This window comes from Salarias fasciatus, chromosome 7 (assembly GCF_902148845.1).
Source record: "Salarias fasciatus chromosome 7, fSalaFa1.1, whole genome shotgun sequence".
NCBI classification, from domain to species: Eukaryota; Metazoa; Chordata; class Actinopteri; order Blenniiformes; family Blenniidae; genus Salarias; species Salarias fasciatus.
This window is the reverse complement of record NC_043751.1, coordinates 12,911,433-12,934,526: the sequence shown is the minus strand read 5'-3', so window position 1 is coordinate 12,934,526 and position 23,094 is coordinate 12,911,433. Positions and strand designations below refer to the sequence as shown.

The 23,094-nt window shown below is 42.4% G+C and overlaps 1 protein-coding gene across 5 annotated transcripts in view; it reads left to right on the top strand.

Moving 5' to 3' along the window:
- The first annotated feature begins 11,441 nt into the window (after positions 1 to 11,441).
- reln (reelin) overlaps positions 11,442 to 23,094 on the top strand; it is a 94,086-nt gene continuing 82,433 nt past the window's right edge. For 3 of the 5 annotated variants that reach the window (XM_030097123.1, XM_030097121.1, XM_030097120.1), the window contains exon 1: positions 11,442 to 12,010. In XM_030097123.1, coding sequence (XP_029952983.1) covers positions 11,764 to 12,010 — 247 coding nt within the window. In that variant the 5' untranslated portion in view covers positions 11,442 to 11,763. The remainder of the gene's footprint in view (positions 12,011 to 23,094) is intronic. The other 2 variants (XM_030097125.1, XM_030097122.1) reach the window with 1 other exon arrangement.

The window sequence follows — 23,094 nt, the reverse complement described above, 5'->3', positions numbered from 1 at the left end:
CTCAATGACCCATGAATTCAGCAAATCTAAGTTGTTCACATGCAGTATACCTGCAATAATAGAGTTTTAGATTGCATAGCAAATACCCCACTATACAAACTGCAAAACATGAAGTTTAGTTCACTGTGTGCGTTTGGGATTCCAGTGTTGTCTGCCCCTTGCCCCAAAATGTCGCTCAAAGATTCTGGGCCGTAGCGCCACCTGATGGCATGCAGATGGTGTACCTACTGAGGTGTAGAGCAGCAGAGTGCTTCACAGCCAGGATGAACGAGCCTGTGAGCCTGAGCTCAGGGCTCAGAAACCCTGATGCTACAGATATGAATCTCTTATGGCAGAAGTGTAGCCAAAGTCATGTGTGAAGCTGGTTCACTCGTAACTGTCGATTTGTCTTTATTTTCAGCACTTGTGGCAGAAAACATAGATTTTTCAACCTTCACTATCTTTGTACACATTGACAAATCTTATTACAAATGTTGTCTTAATTTAGCAGATGTTTCACACATTTGAAAACCAAAATGCGGACTAATTCTGAGATGATTTTTGCAGATTCCGGTTCACATTAACAAATTCATTTACACACTGACAAATCTCACTTTGGACACACAGACTGAGATACAGACAGAGAGCTCTCCATACGCATTGACAAATAGTTTGGGTACAATAATGCCCCCTTACTGACAGTTTTTAGATCCTTGGCTCAGCGTTGCATTTGTTTTTATTTTCAAAATACAGAACATTTATTAGAAAAAAAGAAACTACAATGCTGGACTGAACTACTCTTTTGTTAGCTATCAAACAAAATACCAGTGATTTGAGACTTTACTGCTGCATATATTCAATTCAATTCAATTCAGCTTTATTAATATAGCGCCAAATCCAACTTTTACAGCGAAAACACGAGCGTTCCACATGAGCAAGCAAAAATGACTGTGAAAAGGAAAAATTCCCTCTTACAAGGAAGAAACCTTTGCAGAACCAGGCTCAGAGGAGGCGGCTTTCTGCTATTCCAGTTGGGGTGATGTGATAGAAAGAGAGAAAAGGACAGGAAAGACAGTTTGATTTTCTGGATCAGCTCAGCATTGCTCCACTCGCTGCAGGTGGATCAGGGTGGGAAGCTTCAGATTATGAACCTCGGGGATCCTGAAGGGAGGTGGAGGTAGAGAGAGAGAGAGAAGTTGTGTTTCCATGACAGTTTTTCACAAAAAAGCGATATTTTTCAAATTCCGACTTTCCATTGTGTTTAGGACATAAGCCATAAAGCTCGGACAATCTCTTCCCGCGTGACTCCACTTAAAGGAAGATGGAGATGCAAAACATTTTGCATTTTCCTTGTAATACTCTGCATTTCGCTGTTGTTTGCAATCAAGGCTAGCGGTTTATTATTCTCTTTAATTATGTGTAAAATGACTTCCGTCTCACTCCTCCATCCAAACGTGTTCTCATTAAGCTTTTTATTGAGATGTTTAGGTTTTGGGCAATTCTAGGGGTATTGGAAATGCAGCTAAAGAGAGAGAGAGAGAGAGACTACAGGATGGAGAGAGTTCATAGACTAGAAAAGAGACAAAGGTTAACGGCATGTTGGGCACATGTTGAGTGAGAAAGAAGTGAAGAGAAGCTCAGTGGAGGTCCTCCAGCAGTCTTAACCTACAGCAGCTTCACTAAGAAAATGGTCCAGGGAGGCCTGAAGCAGCCCTAACTGTAAGCTTTACTAAATAGAAAGGTCTTAAGTCCAGCCTTGAAAGTAGAGACTGTTTCAGCCTCCCTAACAGAAACCGGGAGCTGGTTCCAGATGACAGGAGCCTGACAGCTGAAAGCTCTGACTCCTGTTCTACTTTTAGAGAACCAAGGAACTTCCAGCAGACCAGCACTCTTAGAATGAAGCGTTCTCCTGGGGCACTGTGGGACTAACAGCTCTGTAAAATATGATGGGGCCTGGTTGGTAAGAGCTTTATAGGTTGAAATAATGATTTTAAATTCTCATCTAGATTTAACAGGAAGTCAGTGAAGAGAGGCTAATATTGGGCTATCGTGATCTCTCTGGCTGGTTCTTGTCAGAACTCTCGCTGCATCATTTTGAATCAACAAAATACTTTTTAGGCAGTTGTTGGTGCCCCCTGTGAACAGGGAATTGCAATAGTCTACTCTGGAAGTGACAATACATGGATTAATTTTTCAGCGTCACTTACAGTCAGCATGTTCCTAATTTTAGAAATACTACGCAGTTGAAAGAAGGAGGTCCTGCAGACCTACAGTAGTTAATGTGGGAATTAAAGGATAAGTCTTGGTCCTAAGTAACTCCCAGATTGCTCACAGAGTTATTGGGGGTTAAAGCAACACCATCCAGAGAGACTGTTTGTTTTGATAATTTTTCTTTCAGATGTTTTGGGCCAAATGTAATAACTGTTTTATCTGAATTTCAGACTAGAAAATTACGATTCATCTAGGTTTTTATGTCTTTAAGGCAAGCTTCTAGTTTGACAAGTTGATCAGTGTCATCTGGTTTAATGGATAAGTAGATTTGTGTGTCATCTGCATAACAACAGTATCAAATGCTGCACTGAGATCTAACAGGGCCAGAACAGAGACCAGTCATATGGCTGAGGCAGTGCGAAGATCATTAGTAACTTTTACCAGAGCTGTCTCTGTGCTGTGATGAGCTCTGAAACCTGAATGAAAAGACTCAAATAGGTTGTCATTATATAAACGGTCACAAAGCTGATTTGCAACAACTTTCTCTAGGATTTTAGAGATAAAGAGAGAGTGGATATACTACTGATAGGTAGGATGTGTTTGATAGGTCTGTGACTGCTTTGGGGAGTGTGTTTTTAATTTTACCTCTGATAGTTATGATTTTGTCATTTAAGAAGTTTGCAAAATTATTACTGCTCAAGGTTGAAGGGATTTGAGGTTGGACAGAGCTGTGGCTTTTTGTCAGCCTGGATATAGTGCTACATAGACTGGTACAGAGGGCAGCCAGTGGCCAGATGTGATGCAAGAAATGTGAGGCTGAGGTTTCTACTGCAGTTACAGGCAGAAAGATGCAGCAATACAATTGTGAGCTGTGGAGAGGAGACTGTTTATTTCCCTTTGAAGCAATGCTATATTTGAAGGAACATGCATTTGTGTGATGACCTGCATGGCTGAGCATTCTAACTCTCTTTTGTGCTTGCGTGTGTATTGGATGAAAAAAGACATATTGGCAATCAAAGAATGTTTTAATTCTACAATCAGGAGCCTCAGTAGCGTGTGGTAGCACCGTACACAGTCACCACAGCTCAACCCTCTTTTCCATGGTGGTCACCATCCTGCTCCTTTCTGCTGTGGGATGGCACCCCAATCTGAACTCAGCCCGACAGTGAACATAACATTCCTCCACATGTTCTGGTTCCAAGGCATTATGCATATGTAAAAGAAACTTTATTCAGAAAACCTGAAATACTTATTATGCAAAAGCATGATTTTCGTAATAAAGAACATATGTTATTATCTATACCATCTTATCTTTCTGAAAGTAACATAAAAGTTGAACTGCAGAATTGGAACCAGAGGTTGTAAAGTTCAGGGTTTGTGTTCTGATCAGACTCGACTTGTGTTCATACAAAATATTGGGCAGTCACAGACTGAAAACTGTGTAGGATTCATATCTATCGCTGTACATTTTTTTCCACCACAGAGCTGTAACTGTGTGTGTACTCAGCACATCTGTAGTCATGCAAAGAAAAGATAAATGCTCTATACCAAAAGATTTGCTTGAGAGTGCATGTTACTGCAGTATGAATAGGTCTCTACATAGCCGGTCTCACGACATCAGACTTATTCTCACAGGGAAAACACTGAAGCAGTGGTGCCAGTTGCAAAGACAAAATCTTAATTCATAATTTCAGTTTTCTAGTTAAAACAGTACTTGGGACCTTTGATTATTTTAGAATGACAACAGACTAATCAAAGTAATCAATCATAATGCAACAGAACTGACGACTCGGCAGGTAGAGTGGGCTGTTTTGGACTTCCAGGGCTGCAGGTCCAATCCTCCATCTTGTCCATTACAGGCAACATGCTCGACCTCAGGGTGCTCCTAATGGTGAGTTAGCATTGTGCATGCCGGCTGTCACCACTGAGGTGTCCAAATGGGTGGATAAGAATTATCACATCATGATGTAGTGTGTTGATACTGCTAAAGCTTTAAAACTAGCAGGTGTGCTCCATACATTGGAAAAGAAAGCTTTATCTATTTGTTTAGTTTAACCACACTTAAAAGTTACACGTTAGTATCAATTCATTTCTGCAGCAGGTTTGTTAATCAATATTTTTGGCAAACATAGAAACATCGGTAGAGCCTCTGTCTCTTTTTGTTTTGTTCCTGAATCAGCTGTTAGCCTCCACACTGCATGTATTTTTTAACCCTGAAATAAACATTAGCCGACTTTGATTAGAGCTCTCTGCTACTGTCTTCATGTTTGTGTTTTATTGGAGCTGTTTCGTTCTCGTTCTCGTTCATTAATTCCTGCTGAACAGTTCATGCTAAGGTGCCTCTTGCGCAAGCGCCTGCAGTGAAACACTTAATGTTGAAAATGTTGGATTTTGATATGAGAATTTTACACTAAATAAATCGTGTGCACTTCCAACTACCTGATGTAGCAAAAAAATAATTTAGTGAGTCAGCCATTCATCAGACTGACCCATGCAGTGCTGACTGCACAGCCAATGTGTCAGAGCAGCAACAGAGCTAAATAAAAGAAGTGGTTGAACGTAACACACAAGTCACTTTCTAAAATGACCGCTTATTTTAGGTTAGTTTTCTTAACAAAGTACCTATTCTACTTTTTATGAAGTCATTTGTAAACATAGTCTTATTTCGGCTGGTTTTGCTATCCATTTCTACAATATGTGTATGAGTCTGTTAAAGCGGTACTTCAACATTTTGGCAAATTGGCCCATTTAGCGCAATTCCTTAGTCATTTGGAACAACATACTTACTTTTTTTGTGAGGGCGAGCTATTGTTTATTCAGAGGTGAGTCGGGGAAGGTTTTCGGGACGGACACAATGGAAGTGAATGTTATTTTTGTTCCCCCTCATCAAACTCATCAAATACACAATCCAACAACCCCAAAGCACTTTGGTGGGCAAATTATAATCCGTACATTCACTACGCTGTGGAACACCAACAAATAATATTGTAGCGTTACGGCACTGAAGCAAATACTGGGAACTACTTTTTCTTTTGAAATCACTACGCCCAGACGCCATGTTTAGTAAGTAGTTCCGTCTTAGCAATCTTCGCATAAACAACTCAATCTGGTAATTTTGCATTAATATTTCACAGCGTAGTGAATGTGAGGATTATAACGTGTCCACCAAAGTGTTTTGGGGTTGTTGGATTGTGTATTTGATGAGTTTGACGAGGGGGAACAAAAATACCATGCGCTTCCATTGTGTCCGTCCCGAAAACCTTCCCTGACTCACCTCTGGATAAACAACAGCTCGCCCTCACAAGAAAAGTAAGTAAGCTGTTCGAAATGACTAAGGAATTGCGCTAAATGGGCCAATTTGCCAAAATGTTGAAGTATCGCTTTAAAACGGAACTTTCTGAAAACGGCTTCGAGAATGCAACTTTTTGACAACTCTCCACTCTCGGCATTGTGTAAGCAGAGAAAACTGAACTTCTCTAAATGCTGATACTGAACATGTACACTAAGACTGAGGTCATCGTAAGTAGTTCTACCCATGTGTGAGAAGTTTTAAAATAGCAATAACTGAATCGAAGTGTTGTTTCTGCTGCACATTACTTTATATTTAGCAGCACTTGTCCAGTGAAATGTACATTTACTGAATCACATGCAGAGAATTTTTTTTTTCTTTAATACATGGGATACCGAGTGAGCCAAAACAGTTAAGAGAGACAGTTCAGATACATCTGAATGTTTACAGCGTTCTGTTCCCTGCATGCCATCTAAACATGAGTCTTTTCTGACATGAAAATACAAAAATGATGCAATTTCAGTTTATCGTTGTCGTGTAAATGGCGTCTAAAAACAGCCTGGCCTCAGAGTGTCTCTGAGCTGTGAAAGCAGGCTGCATTCCAAATGCTCCACGCAAGACTCAAGTTTGAGCTGAAAGTCTCCTGTAGTCAGGTGAGCAGTGTGATGACTTTATGAATGCTTCACTGTCCACAACACACTGATTTGTCGTGGACAGCGATGACTTGTGGAGAGTGCTTTAATTGCTCTATATAATAATGGAACAACTCTTGTTTCTGTGTGAGGGGGACTTTTGTCAGAAAAAAAAAATTGTTGAATTTTTTTTCTTTTTAATGATCCTCTCAAAGCCTTTGCACTCAAAGTTAAACATTCAGAGATGCAGATGTTCAAAGGACATTATTCTGTCATTTTATTTGTCCAGCCTATTCAAAATCCATCTGGGCTGTATGTGGCCCCTGAACTGAAATGAGTCTGATTCTCCTGCTTTACGTTCTTAAATCAATCACTTTTCTTGTTGTGTTTTCTTCACACAGACGGACCCGACTATCCACAAAGTTGAGACTTGTAGAATGGTGCAGCAAATAAGTTTTTGTGGCGATTATGGCTGAAACTATTTACACACTGAGAAGCTCACCCCTTCTTTTGGCTCTCTCTTTTTTTTAACTCTTTTCGGGGTGGGGGGACAAGCTTTTCAAAGGACTAATTGGAGTGTGCAAGCCATCACAAGTGAAGTGTTCCCGCAGGGACTCTTTCTTTTTTTTCCTCTTTTCTTGCCTTCTCCCCTCCTCCAACACCCGGGCTTTTATTATCATTTGCCATATCAAGTAAACAACCTGTTAGTGTAAATTAGGGTCCAGTGAGTGATGAAGCGACACATCCAACCCCTCCTGCTTCCCTTGTCGCTGTATTCCATTTTCTCCCTTTCCATCATGCTCTCTCCATCCCTTTAAGCTCTTTCCTCTTTTGTGTCCCCCCTCTGTTCTGCCTTGTTTGGCACGCAGCCTTTTCAAAGACAGTGGTAGTGACGGCGGTGCTGTGTGTACATGCAGAGGGGGGCTGAAATGAAGATTGAAGCAGACAAAAAAGCCCCGGTGCAACCTTGAGGTGGAAATTAATAATGATAAAAATAATTACTGCCCCACTCCACTCGCCCACTCCTCCACGACCTAGTTTTCATAATGGAGAACGATAGCCCCCAGTCGCACACTGCTTGTGTGTGTGTGTGTGTGTGTGTGTGTGTGTGTGTGTGTGTGTGTGTGTGTGTGTGAATGTGTATTAGTATCTCTGCAGGCCATAAGTGGAGAAAACACTGGTCATCTGGTGATGGGTTCTTTTTTTTCTTCCCAAATGTTTGTTTTTTTATCATAATATTAATGAAGACTGCAACTGGTGAAGGACTTGGCTTTGCAGTCACATTGTACTTTCTCCCTTCCTCTCTCACTCTCTCTCCTTCTGTGTCTCTCTCTCTATCTCTCTCCTTTCATTTCAGAACCACATCTACCGGTGTCTGTCTGTCGTAGGGCGGCAGTGGTGATTGTTTTGCATTGTGAGCCGGTGTATTCAGCAGGAGTTTGTGGAACTAGCAGTCAAAGACGGCCACACAAACAAACAAACATTCACAGGCCACCTCGCTTGGCACACTTTTGTGGAAGTGTTTGATTTCGCCAGTTGTGTTGAGATGTCTTGTGTCAGCCTTGCCATTGATGTTTGTGTGTGTGTTTGTGTTTGTGTGTGTATTTTTGTTTTATTTTATTTATTTATTTTTTTTTTGGGGGAGGGGGGGGTGGATAGGTCAGCGTAGCACAATTACACAATAACAATGCAAATTAAAGTCCATTTACCACCATCAAGAAAAACCTCTCAGTATTTTATTGCAAATGAAAACCTTAAAAAAGTGAATGATACAGTAGCTTACAGACAGCTGCCGTTCTTCTGGATCAGTTCAGTTGAGTGCAGGCTGGTGAGTATTTCTGTACGCACAAACCTGCAGCTCTGTCTTTGTGAGGCCCTCTCATTCACAGATCAGCACTATCGACTCACTTGGAGAGTTGGAGGCCTTTCTGTTCCCTCTTTGCATGGGTGTCATCTGAGTACTCCCGTTTCCTCCCTGAGTACAGGACACATACATTTGAAGCTAATTGGAGACTCTAATTTGAGGCTGAGGAATCCGTGATATCAACATTATCAGGTTCAGGATTTCATTAAACTGTAAATGTTAAGGAATGAAGATATTCTGCCTCACACATCACATGATCTGAGTATATTCAGCTGGTCATTATTATTCTGTGTACTGAGAAATAAGGTCAGTTTCCATCTTGACAACCGTGATATTTTTCGTTTGGTCCTCCTGCGTCAGCAAATCCATTGTGACAGTGGAGTGGTAGCAGTGATGAATGAAAGGCTTTGACACAGTGCTTTTGTCTAAATAAGTGGAGCTAATTAAAAATAAGTTGCGTGGGTTGTTTATATACCACTCCAGTAAACTGTCCTGTAGCAAGAGTGACTATCTGCTTCAGCTTTTGTGTTGCAGCAACCATCCAAGACTCAGATTCCTGCTCTCTCAGAGCTCTCCTGAGATTTCAGATGTTCGGTCTAAGATTGAAATTTCCTAAAAATTTAAGCAATTTCCTTTCAATACTGAACTGCAAAGGTGGAGTGAAATTCTATATATCCTAATGAAACAATTTTCTTATTTTCATTCACAACGTAAGTTAATTACAAGCTTTGAAGCAGTTCATATTATCCAGTGTGGTCAAGTCTGGCCGGATTCAGAGTGGAATGCTGTCGAAGGACTTAAGCCCTCAAAGACATCTCACCTGTGAGTTAATGCATTTAGATTAATTAAAAATGTTAATTAAGCCAGGAAGGAGCTGCAGGGCAACTCTGGACAGGTTCAGAGGAATAACAGAGGAGCACTATGATAACCTTTGACCCTCTTCACAGTCTCAGAAGGCCGGTCCTCTGAGCTGAGTTACACAACTGACAATGGCAGTTTCTGAAAAGTTGTTTCCTTCATTCGAGTCTGACACTTTGGTGTACTTTCTTTCATTACGCCAGTCTGCACACCTGATTAAAGCCCTCCCGGCAGCAGATTCTTTCCAGGTAAAGCTGGTGTCCTACACTCTGTTTCACATTTATGAATATTACTTTATGTTGCCTAATGGGCAAGTCTTAAAACATAATGATCCAGCCTGTTTTTCATAATGTTTTATGTGATTCACTCACACTTGTTTTATCTTTCTTGGACTTGGTGAAGTGTGTGAATGAGCACCCTCTATAGGTGTATGATGGTGCCACCTGCCACCTTTAAAAACCTGGTGGTGCAGCCTGAGGGGGAGGTGGGACAGAGCATCAGTGCTTCAAGTTGTGAGCCAGTCTCTACAGTCTGAGCCTCAGAAAACTGCTGAACGTCCGAGTCCAGCTTTAAGGAAGAAACAGTAATGAAAAGGTGTCAAGAGAGCATTTGTTGGTACTTTGGGAGATGAAATCTGCTTCCAATATTGTCTGTTCATCCAGGAAATAATAAATAAACCACATTCGGCTGTGAATTTAAACAGTTAAGAATTTATTGGGAGAACCTCCTCCCCCTTTTTAGGGCACCAAATACATGAGGTAAATTTTTTTTCCTCAAAAGAAGACTTTTTTTTTTTAATGAAAAATTTTATTACTTCAAACTTTTGACCACTCTTTCCACCAAATCAGAGCATCTTTAATGTCCCATCAGGCAGTCAGTGCTTTTTTGGTTTTTTTCCTTGTTTGTTCTGTGAGTGACCGGCCACAAAGCTTCCCTCGATAGTTACATGATAATTGCCTTTTTGTCCAGTCCTCTTGGAAGTGTGGGCTGCTGTGTGGATAAACATGCTGACTGGAGCTGGTCTACAAACTGCTGCCTGGCAGGTGAATTACTTCACTTGAGCCAAATATAATCTTTCATAATCCTGATAGAAAGCAGAAATTGATAGAGCCACAGCACATTGTGTATGTGTGTGTGTGTGTTAATTTGTAAGTATTAGTACACACGCAGTTTGCTCGGTCTTGCGACTGTGAATGGGCATATGGACGTGGATACGTGTTTGTTTGAAGCGGGGTTTAGGCTGTGCGAGCATCTGCCCATGCAGGCCTGGTTGTGTGCTCCTGCTGTGGGTCATTTGGGCTGTTTGGACTTAAAGCGGCTGTGTGTGTGTGTGTGTGTGTGTGTGTGTGTGTGTGTGTGTGTGTGTGTGTGTGTGTGTGTGTGTGTGCGTGTGCTGTAGCTTGCTGGCTTGGGAGTGTTTATGTTTAATAGGTCCTCAACCACACAAACCCGAGAGGAGACGCTCTGTGGTGTTAACATCAAGTTTTTAAGTTCCCTGACTTTACAGCAATAATTGATTTAACGTGTGTTTTCTCTGTCGTCTTCAATTTTGGAAAGAATTTCATTGCCATCAGGAGCAGTTGTGTGTTTTTAATGCACATGGAAATGTTTTTTTTTTTGTTTTGTTTTGTTTTCACAAGGTCTGCACTGTGAACATTTGTTGAGGGTGTGGTGTATGTAGAGCATGGGATAGATGAGCAAAGAAAGGGAGCTGCAGGTTCATGCTGTTGGTGTTAATTCACAGATGAAGCAGAAAAGAGTAAAATACACACACAAATAACCTACTTAGCTATCTGTCATTTGCTGAGCTGGAGAGGAAACATGGCTTGTGTCTGCACTGTAGTGGTCGGTTAATGTAGAACAGAGTCGTGGCGCGTTCCGCTTTCACAAGGGGAAAAAAGTTGGAAAATATTGTGGAAAAGGAGATTCTGAGGGAAAACCCGTGAAAACATGCAAGTAGGAAGAAAAGGAAAAACAAATCTGAGCTCTGCTGAGGATGAGAGGAGGGAGACGGAGAGGTACGGGGCTGGAAAAAGAGGAAAATCAGAAGACGGGAGGGGGACCCAGCAGCAGAGGGAGAAAGAGAAGGAGAGGGAAGTGAAGAGAGCTTAACAGGGAGGGAGAAAGGAGGTGTGATAGTGGGTGGGAGAGGAGGAGACAGTCTGGCGGATGGGCAAAAAGACAAAGGAGAGAGAAGAGAGTGAAAGGGATCTGTCAGAGGACTGGTTAGGGATGAAGAAACTAACAGATGCATAGAGATAAGACAGGCAAGGTCTCAGGAGAGAGATACAAGAGTGCAATGTGGAGTAACACAGTGGTTTACCGAGAAGTAAAGAGGAGGAGATAAGAGAGGGTAGAGCCAGATTAAGGAAAAAGGCAGAGTGATAGAGTGGCAGCGAAGAGGGAGGAGAGAAGAGCCGGATGAGAGCGAGAGAGAGAGAGAGAGAGAGAGAGAGAGAGAGAGAGAGGAGGGAGGCCGTCTTGTAGAGCGCACATAGCGCTCGTGGAGCTGGTGTTAGAGCGAAAGAGAGACAGAGAGAGGAAGGGAGGGAGGGTGGGAGGAGAGAGGGAAACAGAGGGAGGGGGTGAGGTATTTAAACGCTGGAGCAGGACAGCACAGGCGAAGCTCTGAACTCCCTGAGAGTGGAGGTAGGACAGGGAGAGGAGGCAGAGTAACAGTTCTCCTGACAGCCAAGCCCACGCCCGCACACACACACACACACACACGCACACACACACACACACACACTGCACACAGAGAAAGGCAAGACTTTTCACGCACGCACTTTGGGACTTTTGACTCGTCTGTGGACTCCACAGCCCGCCCTCTGGAGTTCTACCTGTGCCTGCCTCGCTCCCACTCATCACTCTCCTCACCTCGTCCCCCACCTGCACTCCCTCGGCCCCTCGCCAGTTGAGGGCAGACGGCCATGGCGCGGGCCTCTCTCGGGGGCGCTCTCGGCTGTGCCCTGCTTGCCCTGGTGCTGGGGAGCAGCAACGTGGATTTCGGGGCTCCACCTGCGAGTTTCTACCCCCGCTTCAACCCGTTCTTCTTCCTGTGCACCCATCACGGAGAGTTGGAGGGAGCTGGGGTGACAGAAGGTGGGGGAGAGGTGCTCCTCACCCTCCAAATTACGGGCAACCCCACGACCTACACCCCTGGACAGGAGTACCAAGGTGAGCACACCTTCAATGGTGTCCTCTTCTTATTCTTTTTTTAAATATAAGCGATAATTTTTGTTGCATGAAAAAGAAACTGGGGGTAAATGCATCAATGGAAAATGTTTTGATTGTAAATTGATTCAAAATGATTTTTCAAGTTTTCAAAGTAATCTTGATTCTTGTGGAAATAAAATCACTTTTGATTTATCACCGTTTTCGGTAAGATGTGTAAAAGCAAAATGAAATCAGCTTCATAAATAAGAGTTATTCAAATTAAGTGTGACTAACTCAGCAATTTTATCTAAGTGTTTCGCTTCACACAGTAGTTACTGCCGTGGTGCACATGGGAGCGTGCGGCTCAGATGGGCTGTTGATGGAAACCAGCATTTATGTAACTGTAATAAGTAGTGATGCTGAGTGAGACTCTTCTGATCCTGATGCTCCATGTGTAGGTGGCTTCTCCACAGGACTAACAGCGCGATCCCTTCAACTGAATGAGAGCGAGAGAGAGAGAGAGAGAGAGAGAGAGAGAGAGATAAAGAGACGTACAAATAGAGCCCCATAGAAAGAAACACTTTAACTGACAGAAATAAAGATGAAGCAGAAACTAAACTGTGTTCAGAGCACACGAGTTCCCTTTCCCACACTGATGTGCTGGCACCTGGTCCTGGAAATGTGATCCCCCTCTGACCTCCCAGACTCTGCTGCTCACTCTCACTGCTCTCTTACTGTAACACTGAGGACAGTGACCCGGGCAGGCCGCCGCGGACCGACGGAGGTCATATTCCCATGCTGCTGTACTCATCAAAATATATATACACATTATGCTTTAGTCATTCTATCTATCTCCCTAAATATACATTATCTATATCCTTTACTCATCCTGTTGTTGTTATCCTCTTAATGCGATATACAGCAAACATTGGATTTATTACCCTACATTTAATTTTGCATAGCAAATAAACAGTTTAATTTCAAAAAGGATACTTGTAGCCGAGTTTCAGTAATTATATCCAGGATAAGAGACTGCTGAGAAAACAGTGGAGGAAAGGATAACCATTATCCCCTGTTTGAAAATAACAGCCCGGATCAACCCTTCAGTCAAGCACCTTTTAACTGGGGCCGGGCTCGTAGAGCGAGCGGGCGGGGAGAGATTTGAATAACTAGCTGGTGGATGGGAGGGATAGAGTGTATAGAGAGGTTTAAATAATTAGCATTAGAAATGTGGTGGACTAGGAGGAGGGAGAGATTTAAATAGGGCCACGGCTGGGATCGGATGGAGTAGGGGGAGATTTAAATGACGATGAGAGGATTGAGCAGATAAGATACCAGCAGCGGAGCTTGCACACACACACACAGACACACACACATACAGACAAAAAAAGAATGACAGGGTTCCAAGCTGCTCACTTTTTTCTCCTTCCCGTGTTTTGGCATAAGATGACAGGTCATTGTTAGATTTCTGGGGTTTTGATTGAGTGTGCACAGTGCTGGATGGATGCATGGCATGTGAGCCAGTCAACTGCTGCTGGCTGCAAGTGCTCAGTTGTGCAATCAGGAGCAATCCCGGTTCCTTCTCCACCTCTCTCATCCTGTCAGACCTTGATGGTTACATCCATTCTTACATGTGCTTACCACAGCCATGGCCAGCCTCCTTGTGGCGGGACTTACGCTGTAAGATGGCCACATACCCAGGAGTTGAACTGAGGGTCGGCATTCATGTTTCTGCTCTGCTGAAAGCAGAATGACAGGAAAATATAGATGAAAGAAAGAAAAATTACATGTTTTGGCTGTGATGGAATAAGCAGTTTCCTCTCAACTGTATTCATGCTTCAGTTTTTATTTTTTGTTTCATCACAATTGTTTTTTTTTTTTTTTTTCTCAGGGCTTTTTATCTGAGTCTTAGTTTTGGATTACATTTGGTTTAATCTTCTAAAAGCAAATGTGTGATATAACCACTGAAAGAGCGGTCGATGGAAATGGGGGTGGAAAGCATTAGAGATTCTGGTTGTATGGTTGTTGAAAGGCTATAGAAAAAACATTTCTGAAGAAAGACTGTGAAGGAGAAATGTTGTTAGCAGAGAAGGGGAAAGTTCAGGAAAAAAAAGGACAGATGACCCCTCATAAAAGAGACAGGAGGTGAGAGTCTCAAAGATCCAGCTCAGCGTTTGGTGGAGAGCAGGAAGGTTCTGTGTGGACGGGGAGTAATTGGGTTTCTGACCTGACCTCCCAGCCTCTTGCTTCTGTGTTGCTTTTGAGTGATAAGACCATGTGTGGGTTGTGTACACTGTGCGTGTGTGTGTGTGTGTGTGCGTGTGTGTTGTAGACAAGATTACTGCATTTAGCTATCAAAAAGAAATGACCAAGAGAGGCCGCGTTGCTCTCTGTGAGATGTTTGTGAGGGCGGATGTATTGGCAGAGTCGGAGTGGACATAATCGAATCTGTAAAGACGTTCTGAACCGCCGGGAAACAGAAGAGGGAGAAATGAAAAGATCTGTGGCGATCCGCGTGCCTGCATTCAGACTGAAGGGTCAGTTCTTGTACCAGACGAATGGAAACCAAGTGTCATTCACACACACGCTGCCCACATAGAGCCTTATCTTTCAGAGGAGAGACGGAAGCAAAAGGAGGTAAGGTCACTCTGGGATTTGAGTCTGTCCTCTAAATAATCAAACGACCCTTTTGAACCACTTTTGCTAGCTACACTCAGGAGAAGCTCTTTATTTCAGTAATGTTAAAGCACTTTTTCATTTTGTGTCTGGCCTCTTTTGACACCGCTGTGGGAATGTGAGATGTTCTTCATAAAGCAACCACATGCTTGTAAGAGGCTACGTCGGAATACAAAATCCAGATCTGAGCGTCTGAACGGGTTATTCATTCGGAGCTTTTTTCATTTTCTGTCATTTCTTGTCCACTTGCTTTGGAAAATAGGAATGCTCCTTTTCACAGTTGAAAAATCATGTTATGACAGAAATGACAAAGCAGTGAGAGGACATGGAAGAGAAAAAACATGATTTGGAGTATCAGAAATCATGGTCTCTGAAGTAAAACATCAGATTAAAGTCGATAAGAGTGGGGGCATCATTTGACTGGACTGAGCAGTATGAAATTCTTTATTAGAAAGAGAAATGGGAAAGACGAGTGAGGGCGTTGTTAGCGGAGCAGTGTCCTCTAAAAGTCAGTGGAGAATAGTCAGAAAAATGGAGGTGTTGAGCAAAAATGAGGCCAGTGAGATTGTACTCCATTTTTCTGCGAATGTTCATTCTTGACCAGGCTTTTGTACCTTTAATGTGTGTGTTGATGTCAGTATTTGGTTTGTCTCAATTAGATTTATTGTTTAAAAAATGTACCTGTATTCACCAATTATATAGTTGTTTAATGTGTGGTTTTGCCGATGTTGCCATCATTGAATTACATTTAAATTCAGTCTTTCCCACTTTGGTGCAGGATTTGGTATGGGTGCTTTTCATAACCATAACTGTATAAATGTATACACTTTATAATATCCAGAACACTCAGAAATAACTAGAAAGCAGATAGAGTTTGGGTTCATATTATTTATTACTATGTCCTGCAGGATGTCTCCAGAACAACAGATAAGATTCACCAGATTCCCACTTAAATCACGAACGCACAGTACTATTCAAATGTCAGATGTCCAAAGGGACACGTTAAAAAACAAACAAAAAAACACTGGCAAAGAGAATAAATCCAGTCATAAGAGGGATAAACACATAAAGATCTAATACACAACATGATAAAAACAGTCCACGTTTTGAAACTTTCATCTAGAATTTAAATTGTTGTCACTAACAGGATAATCGAGAAGTCATCCCTTATACACTTGACTTCACTTTTCATGTGCAAATTAATGGATACATTTATTCATAAATAAAATTATTTAATAACATTTTTAGGCAAACAAATCAAATCAGATTACATTCTCTGAACGTTGTCCCTAATGTTGTCTAAAATTCGCTTTTTTATTTGATGTTCTTATTTAAGCTTTCCGAGTAATATAAATTGTTCTTAGTAATCAAGATTATGTAACTGAATATCACCAATTCAATTAGGAGGAGTTCCTCCAAAAATAGTTTCTTCCATCAGTCCTCTACTGGAAAACATTTGAAGACCAACTCATGTTTCACCATTTTCACGGTTTTTAGCAAGTTCTGGAGAACCAAAGCATTTTCAAGAGATCCAGTGTTCTATACCTGCAAGAGTCCAGCAATAGCGTGAACAGCAGCAGTACGTAGGGCACATCCGTCTTATGAAAAGGGAAACTGAAATACCCATTGCCAATCTGTTAATAGTTTGTTTGGCGGCAGCTGTACCATGGACCTTTTCAAATGATTGAGGAGGCCGGAGAAACAATCAACATTTCAAGGAGATTTGGATGCTGCTACTAAATGACACTCCTAATGGGAACTTGGAGATAAATTTATCCCAACAAAATACCATCGGCTCATCCCGTGATAACCTATCAGATTAGTGTTGTGAATTACTCCAGCAGCAGATACCAGAAACAACTTAGTGTGCCTTGCAAAGTGAAAGGGGCCATTATCTATCTGCTAAGTTGATTATTTGTCATGGTTGGGGGAGTGTGATGACTGATGTCTGCAGAACCACTAGCCGGTCACGTTGCAGTGAAGGTCACAGACACACGGCTACAGGAAAACAGGTAATATGTGACCATTCACCAGATTGAGATGAAATGAAACCCAACTTATGTGTCCATAAATGGTCACCAGCTTGCCTGTAGATCGAATGCCAAAATGGCGTCAATCTGCTGTGGCTCCTGCAGTCATTCGGATGTCACTATCACCTTCTAGAGAACTTAACCTCCAATTGAACGGCTGAGGCTGACCTCTGACCACTTTGTGTCGCTGCCGCATTGTTGAGAGGTCTGGTTCTGAGCAGATTAGATTTGCTTGCTGTACCTACATTCTGCGTCTACCTTCGCTTTTCCAGTCGCCATTGTGGCATTTTATATTTATCTATTCAAAAGATCAGAAAAACCCGAAGTGTTTCTTACGCTGCAGCAAGCATTGGTCAGTGAACCATCAAAAAGGCTGCCCTACTTTTACTGCAAGACGGCCAGTTTAGGGGAGCAAGGCCACTGAAAATGTAGTCAAGACTGTGGGGAGACTTGAGGGGCTAGGGGCTAATGGTTTAATCGGGCTCTCCTGTGACTATAAGAAAAGCAACGTACAGACAACACAAGCACTTTCAAGTGGTTGAAACCCGTGCATTCATTAGCTTCCCAGCCCCTGAGCCTCTCTGCCTCCTGCTGCTTTGTCTGAATGGGTCACTTCACTGAGTGGGGAGAAGTGTGTCAAATGTGTTACTGTTTGTATGGACTTGCTGGGTGTGTTTGGGTGTTCCACCTCTGTGGACACTGAATGATGAACCATTTAACAACCATTGTATTCTCCGGGATATGCCCGTTTCCTTTATATCGAGGAGCAGATGGGCGAGAAATGAGAATGGATATTCATTGGGAATCTTTCCTTTGTCACACATGCACACTTGGCCATGTGCGGAGCACTCAGCTCTTAGTGGGTGATCCATCATGACATCGAGACAGGTCAGATGTTCCGCTGGCTAAGCACACATGTCCTGATCGGCGAGCTCTTGCAGCTCGTGTTGACGTTACAAGAGGAGATGACGTGATAACGTGAACAGAAGTTAAGTTTTTATCTCCTTTCAGATGCTCTGAGTGGCTTTGTCAGGACGCTTTCACATCAACAAGCTTGAGCTTATCTTCCAAACTGTACAAACCCGAGACACTGTAATGATGCATTAACAAGCCTGCTGTGTCAGACACACTCCTCTGTCTGCGCTTTTGTATTTTCTCAAGAAGTGGCAGCGGATCAGGAGCAGCAGTGGATTCCAACCCCTGAAAGCAGAGATGGCTCAGATGCCATCTATATGCTACATTTCTGGAAAATTGATTTACTGCATGAGAGCACGGTGAATCTTCTTAGATAACAGTTGTTGTTAGCCTCTGCCTGGACGGTGCCAGAATGATGCCAGCATGGTGCCAGGTGTGGCAGAAAGACCTACAAATGAAGGCGGTGAGTGGAGCCCTGCCAGGCAGAGGTGTGTGTGTGTGTGTGTGTGTGTGTGTGTGTGTGTGTGTGTGTGTGTGTGTGTGTGTGTGTGTGTGTGTGTGTGTGTGTGTGTGTGTGTGTGTGTGTGTGTGTGCGTGTATGTGTGCCTGTGCCAGTCTTATCTGGGAAAGCTTCACAGAGCTGCTACATTTTTTATTTTCAATTTCTTCACTGGGTTCATTTTCCAGCCAAAACACGAAAGCTCTCAACAAGCAAATGCGAGTTGTGTTTTCAGCAACTTTCATGAGTGGGCAGATGAGTGGCTGTAAGTATTTTCAGGATGTTGGAGTGTGTGCTTGTCTGTTGGGGGTTTGCCTGATTTGGAGTACCTCTCCGTTGATAATACAAACTGTGGTGTGCTGAAACTGGGCTCCCACAGTGTGTGCTGGCTTGCTGTGTTTCCCTGGTGTCCCTGTCTGATGTGAGGAGGTTTACATTTTTACAGCACAGGCAAAAATTATTCTGCTCCTGGCAGTGTATGAACCACCTCCATTATAATTTTCTGTGCTCAAAACACAGTTTCCAGAGAATAAATTTTATTTCCATATGAATAACATCAACATTCACGAATATCCAAATAATCACGCCTTGTAACATATTAAGTAGGTACTGCTTTTGTTACAGTGCACACATAAATTAAACTGCTAAGTAGTTCATTTGAATTAAATGTAATATATTGTGCCCTTCAGGACATGACTATGAATTTAGAGTTAATTGAATTTAAAGTGTGTTGCATTTAGTTGAGTCCTGAGGAAATGTACCGACCAGGGGCCTCATGTGGCCCTTTAGTCGTTCTGGACCGGCACGCCTGATGTCTGTGAGAAATTATATTTTTAATTAATATTGGTACACATGATACTTGCAATACATTTATCTTGCTTTCTTTCTGAAGGTGCCAGTTTAATTTTCTTCAACTCATGAGTGTCTTTTCATCTATTTTCACTTTGTTAAAATTATTTCAATTTCTTAAAATTCATCATCTGTCTAAAATTTCAGCTCACTGTGAATAAAAGTAGGGAGACTGATACTAGAAGGTAGTTGTCAATGAAACACGCATATCTAATGAAAGCAGCCTGGAAACATGTAATATACTGCTGTTTGAAAAGAGAAGGTGCAAAAAAAAAAAGGTGACTTATGAATCAGCTGTGCCATTTCACTTAAAGATAAACATGAAATATGAAAAATGGGAAAATGACGTTGTAAATGTCCACAATCACTCCACAAGTGATTATGTACAATTTATTTGGTCAAAGTGAGTTTCAGGCTGACCCAGACACCCTAACCCTTGGTGGAGCTTCTGGTCTGGAAAACATCCCTAAAAGAAAAAAAGAAATGCTAATAAATATTTACATATAGTGCTGCGGGTTTTTATGAAAAACTTGGCTACAAATTCAGCAAACCTCAATTTGATAGTCGGTCATTCACATGGAGAATGTCAACGAACAGAACAGTCTGTATGTGAGCTATTTATTGACTGAACCATGAACTCTGAAGTGTACGGAAGAGACAAACCTAAATAAACCTGCCAAGAAGTCAATCTTTGTACTGGATAATACCATGTCGCTTTGGAAAAACATTCTGCCCGGGAAAAAATACTGTTGCGTTTCAAGAAGTAATAATCTGAGAGTTGAAACAGGGGTGAAATATTGGGGAAACTTTCACAGCAGTAACTAAACTGATTTAAACTCTCCCCACGTTCAGCTTTAAAAATTATAATTGGAATAAATGCTTTATCGCTGTCACTGTCTTCGGTGAAGCCTCCATTGAAAACCCAAAATGTTTTAATTCTCTTAAAGTATGTTTTTAAACACAATTTTCTTTGTCATGAAAGCACTGCAATTTGCTTTGACAGTCAGTATAATTGTAATCATGGTTTTCTAAGTTTAATTTTTAAATGGTTTTCTTGGCGCTCATGTGTCAGTAACTCCTGTAAAGCCCCGGCACAGAGAGCCCACACAACACAGTCTGAACCCCAAGGGTGGGAAGATGAACATCAACTGCATGGCATTTACTGCTGCCGGTTTTAAAATAAAAAACCCAGGAGACATTCCAACATATCTAAATAATTATTCATTGCTACATGACAGTCTTTCTCTGTTGTCGGTCTCTTTGATGTTTACTTTGGAGACACAAACACGTAAATGTAATTTGGTGGTTTTTGTTCTTAGAAAGCTCTGATAACTGGTTTGAACTTGACATGAAGAGCTTGTTGTGTCGGTGTAAACTCATGCTAATGTTCCCATATCAGTCTGCCATGTAACAATGGAGTAGTGTTTATCTTCCTAAAGGAGCACCAGTTGGCTCCCAGCCAGCCTTTGACAACTGATGGTTCCTTCTGTTGTTCTCTGGGGTGGTTTTTTTTTAACCACGGTCGATTGGCGTGTCAGTTTTGCCGATGGTCCCTTCCTTTTAGAGAATGGAGCTCCTGTTGGAGAATTGTATACCTCCTCCTCCCTTTTCCCCTCCTCTTGCTCTAGATCCTCCTCCTGGCAGTTTCCTTGAGAGAGCCGTAATCCCTGCTTGGGGGGCAGTGTGTCGTCTGTGCTGATAGCATTCAGAGGGACTTGTAGCGCTCCAGTGGACCCACTACAGAGGAGGCAGCATGGTGCAACTGGCTGGGTGCTGGGCACACAGCGCGTGGCACAGGCGGATTAGCCCCCTCCCCAATTCAGCACCAGCCCCCTTCAAACGACCAGGCCCACTCTGCCCAGAAAGACACAGCGGGCTGGCAGAGGCAGATTACACATTGATGCTCATGCACAAGCTCACACATATTCCTCCCCTGAAAATACTTCTCTCCTCATGCTGTTGCCCACATGTCAGACCTCCGGCCCCCACAGGGTCATCAGTGAGCTTTGACTCACGATGAAAACCTTCACATTTAACCCACAAACACCCATCAGCTGCCTACTTCTCTGATATTTTTCTTGGTTTCTAACTGTGACTCTTCCACATCCGTCCATCCTTCCATCTTCTGTCCAGCTTTATCCAACTCGTGGCTGAAGGACACTTGAGAAAATTCTAAATCTCTGTGGATTAAAGGCAGGGTATAGCCCGAACTGGTCACCAGTCAAGTCATCACAAGTCAAACCAGAGCGGCAGTCAGAGTCAGCAGTCTGAGGTGAGGGTGTACAAAAGAAAACCGGTACTCACACTGAGAGAATATGAAAAGCCAGTACAGAAAGCCCAACCTTCCTGCTCTGAGTTGAGAGAGCTAACCACTACTCATTCTACGCTTTCACATACCTCTTGGTATCGCTACATTTTTGTGGAGTGTCATTGTGATAAAAAACAAAATCTCTCTCTTGCTCCCTGTCTGCCTCTATCTCTCTCTCTCTTTCCCTCTCCATGTCTTGGGGATATTCGGAGGAAATACACACGAGCAGCGGAGCAGCATGTGCTACACCTCAGTAGATCAGGTGTTTGATTGTGCCTGACTTGTCGATGAGTCTGCACCAGGGAGACTGAAATTTAAAATGAGAGCGCTCCAGAGTAAAGAATAGGTGAGATTTCACCTTCCTTCTTCACAGGACTCCAGGGACAATGTCAGTGTCCATTACTGAGAAGAGTGCTTTCTTTCTTTCCAGTGGTTTTCTGCCATTGGATTATATGTTTTCATTTAAATGAATCTTGTGGCGTCTCAATCCCACCTCAACCCATAGAAACTCACTAAAAGTATTATTATTCTGCCAGGTTTATTTACTGCTGCCCTCATAGATCTCTAATTGAAGGCACTTGTGTATGGGGTCTTCTTTCATTTCTTTACATTGATCTGAGTCAGACAAACCCTCTTGCTTGTTGCAGTGTTTGCAGAAATGACTCAAAGCCATTGAAGTGTAAACAAGTTACCATAGAAGTACATATTTTCAGAAAATACTGTATTGTCTGAGGAGTTGAAACAGATTTGCTGAAACACAAACACTGATTAAACCTGAATGTAGGTTTTTGGTAGCAAACACACCAGTTCCACCTACGGTTGGTGCAGCAGACAGGCGCTTTTCTTGTCATCGACTTGACAGTGCTTTCGCCAGTGACACAACACGTCTGTTTATCTGCTGTGTGTTAGGACAGCAGAGGATACAGAGCGATTGAGTAATTGAACCATCCTCGCTATCGAGTGAAAGCAGAGGTCTGAGGTAGAGGTTAGGACCAAAAAGAGGCGGGGATGTATGAGGGGAGATGGAGAGAGCGTGACAGTGTTAATTACAGCAATGAGTGCATTCTTACCAAGCTGTGCTTGTGTGATTAAGACTGGATGTCAAGGGAAGCGATCCCCATTGATCCACTGCCAGTGGAGACCATCTAGTCTTTCATTACAGCAACCAGCTTGTTAATTAGAAATCAATCTTTCCCCTCTGCTCCGCGCGGGCCCCCTCCCTACCGCCGTGTCACTCTGCCTCCACCAAATATTCATACCCAATCGCTGCGAAGGCGTGTCAGACTTTGACTGATGTCGGTACTTTTTTTCACTTAGCTGGCCATAATCTGTAACTTTCACGCCAAGAAAAGAGCAGGGAGCGGAGAGCAAAATAGGCAGGCACTTCCTTCCAGCTCCCAGGATGCCTTTCAGTCCTTTCACGGATTTGCCAAACAGAGTTCAGATTTATTGCTCAGTAACAGTTATCATGTTGTCTTTTAACTTCATGTGTGTGCAGTTGTATTTTTTCTGGATGAGCTTCTGTCCTGTGGAAAACAGAATGCTTCCAAATCACCTGCATGCTCCATGATTCTTTATTGAGATTGATTTTATGAGACCCATTTCATTTGCATCAGCTCAATTGGTTTTAGTTGTCTTTGATTCAAAACACATAACTTAGAAAACTGTGTGTGCTTAGACATTGCTCAACTATGTAATGCACTATTCACCTGTCATTGTGTTGATCAACAGATTTGATTTTACTTTGATTAATTCATCTCTTTGAACTATGCACATAGAAATATGTAGTTTTTTGATGAATGGTAGCATAACTTAAGAAGCTTTAGAA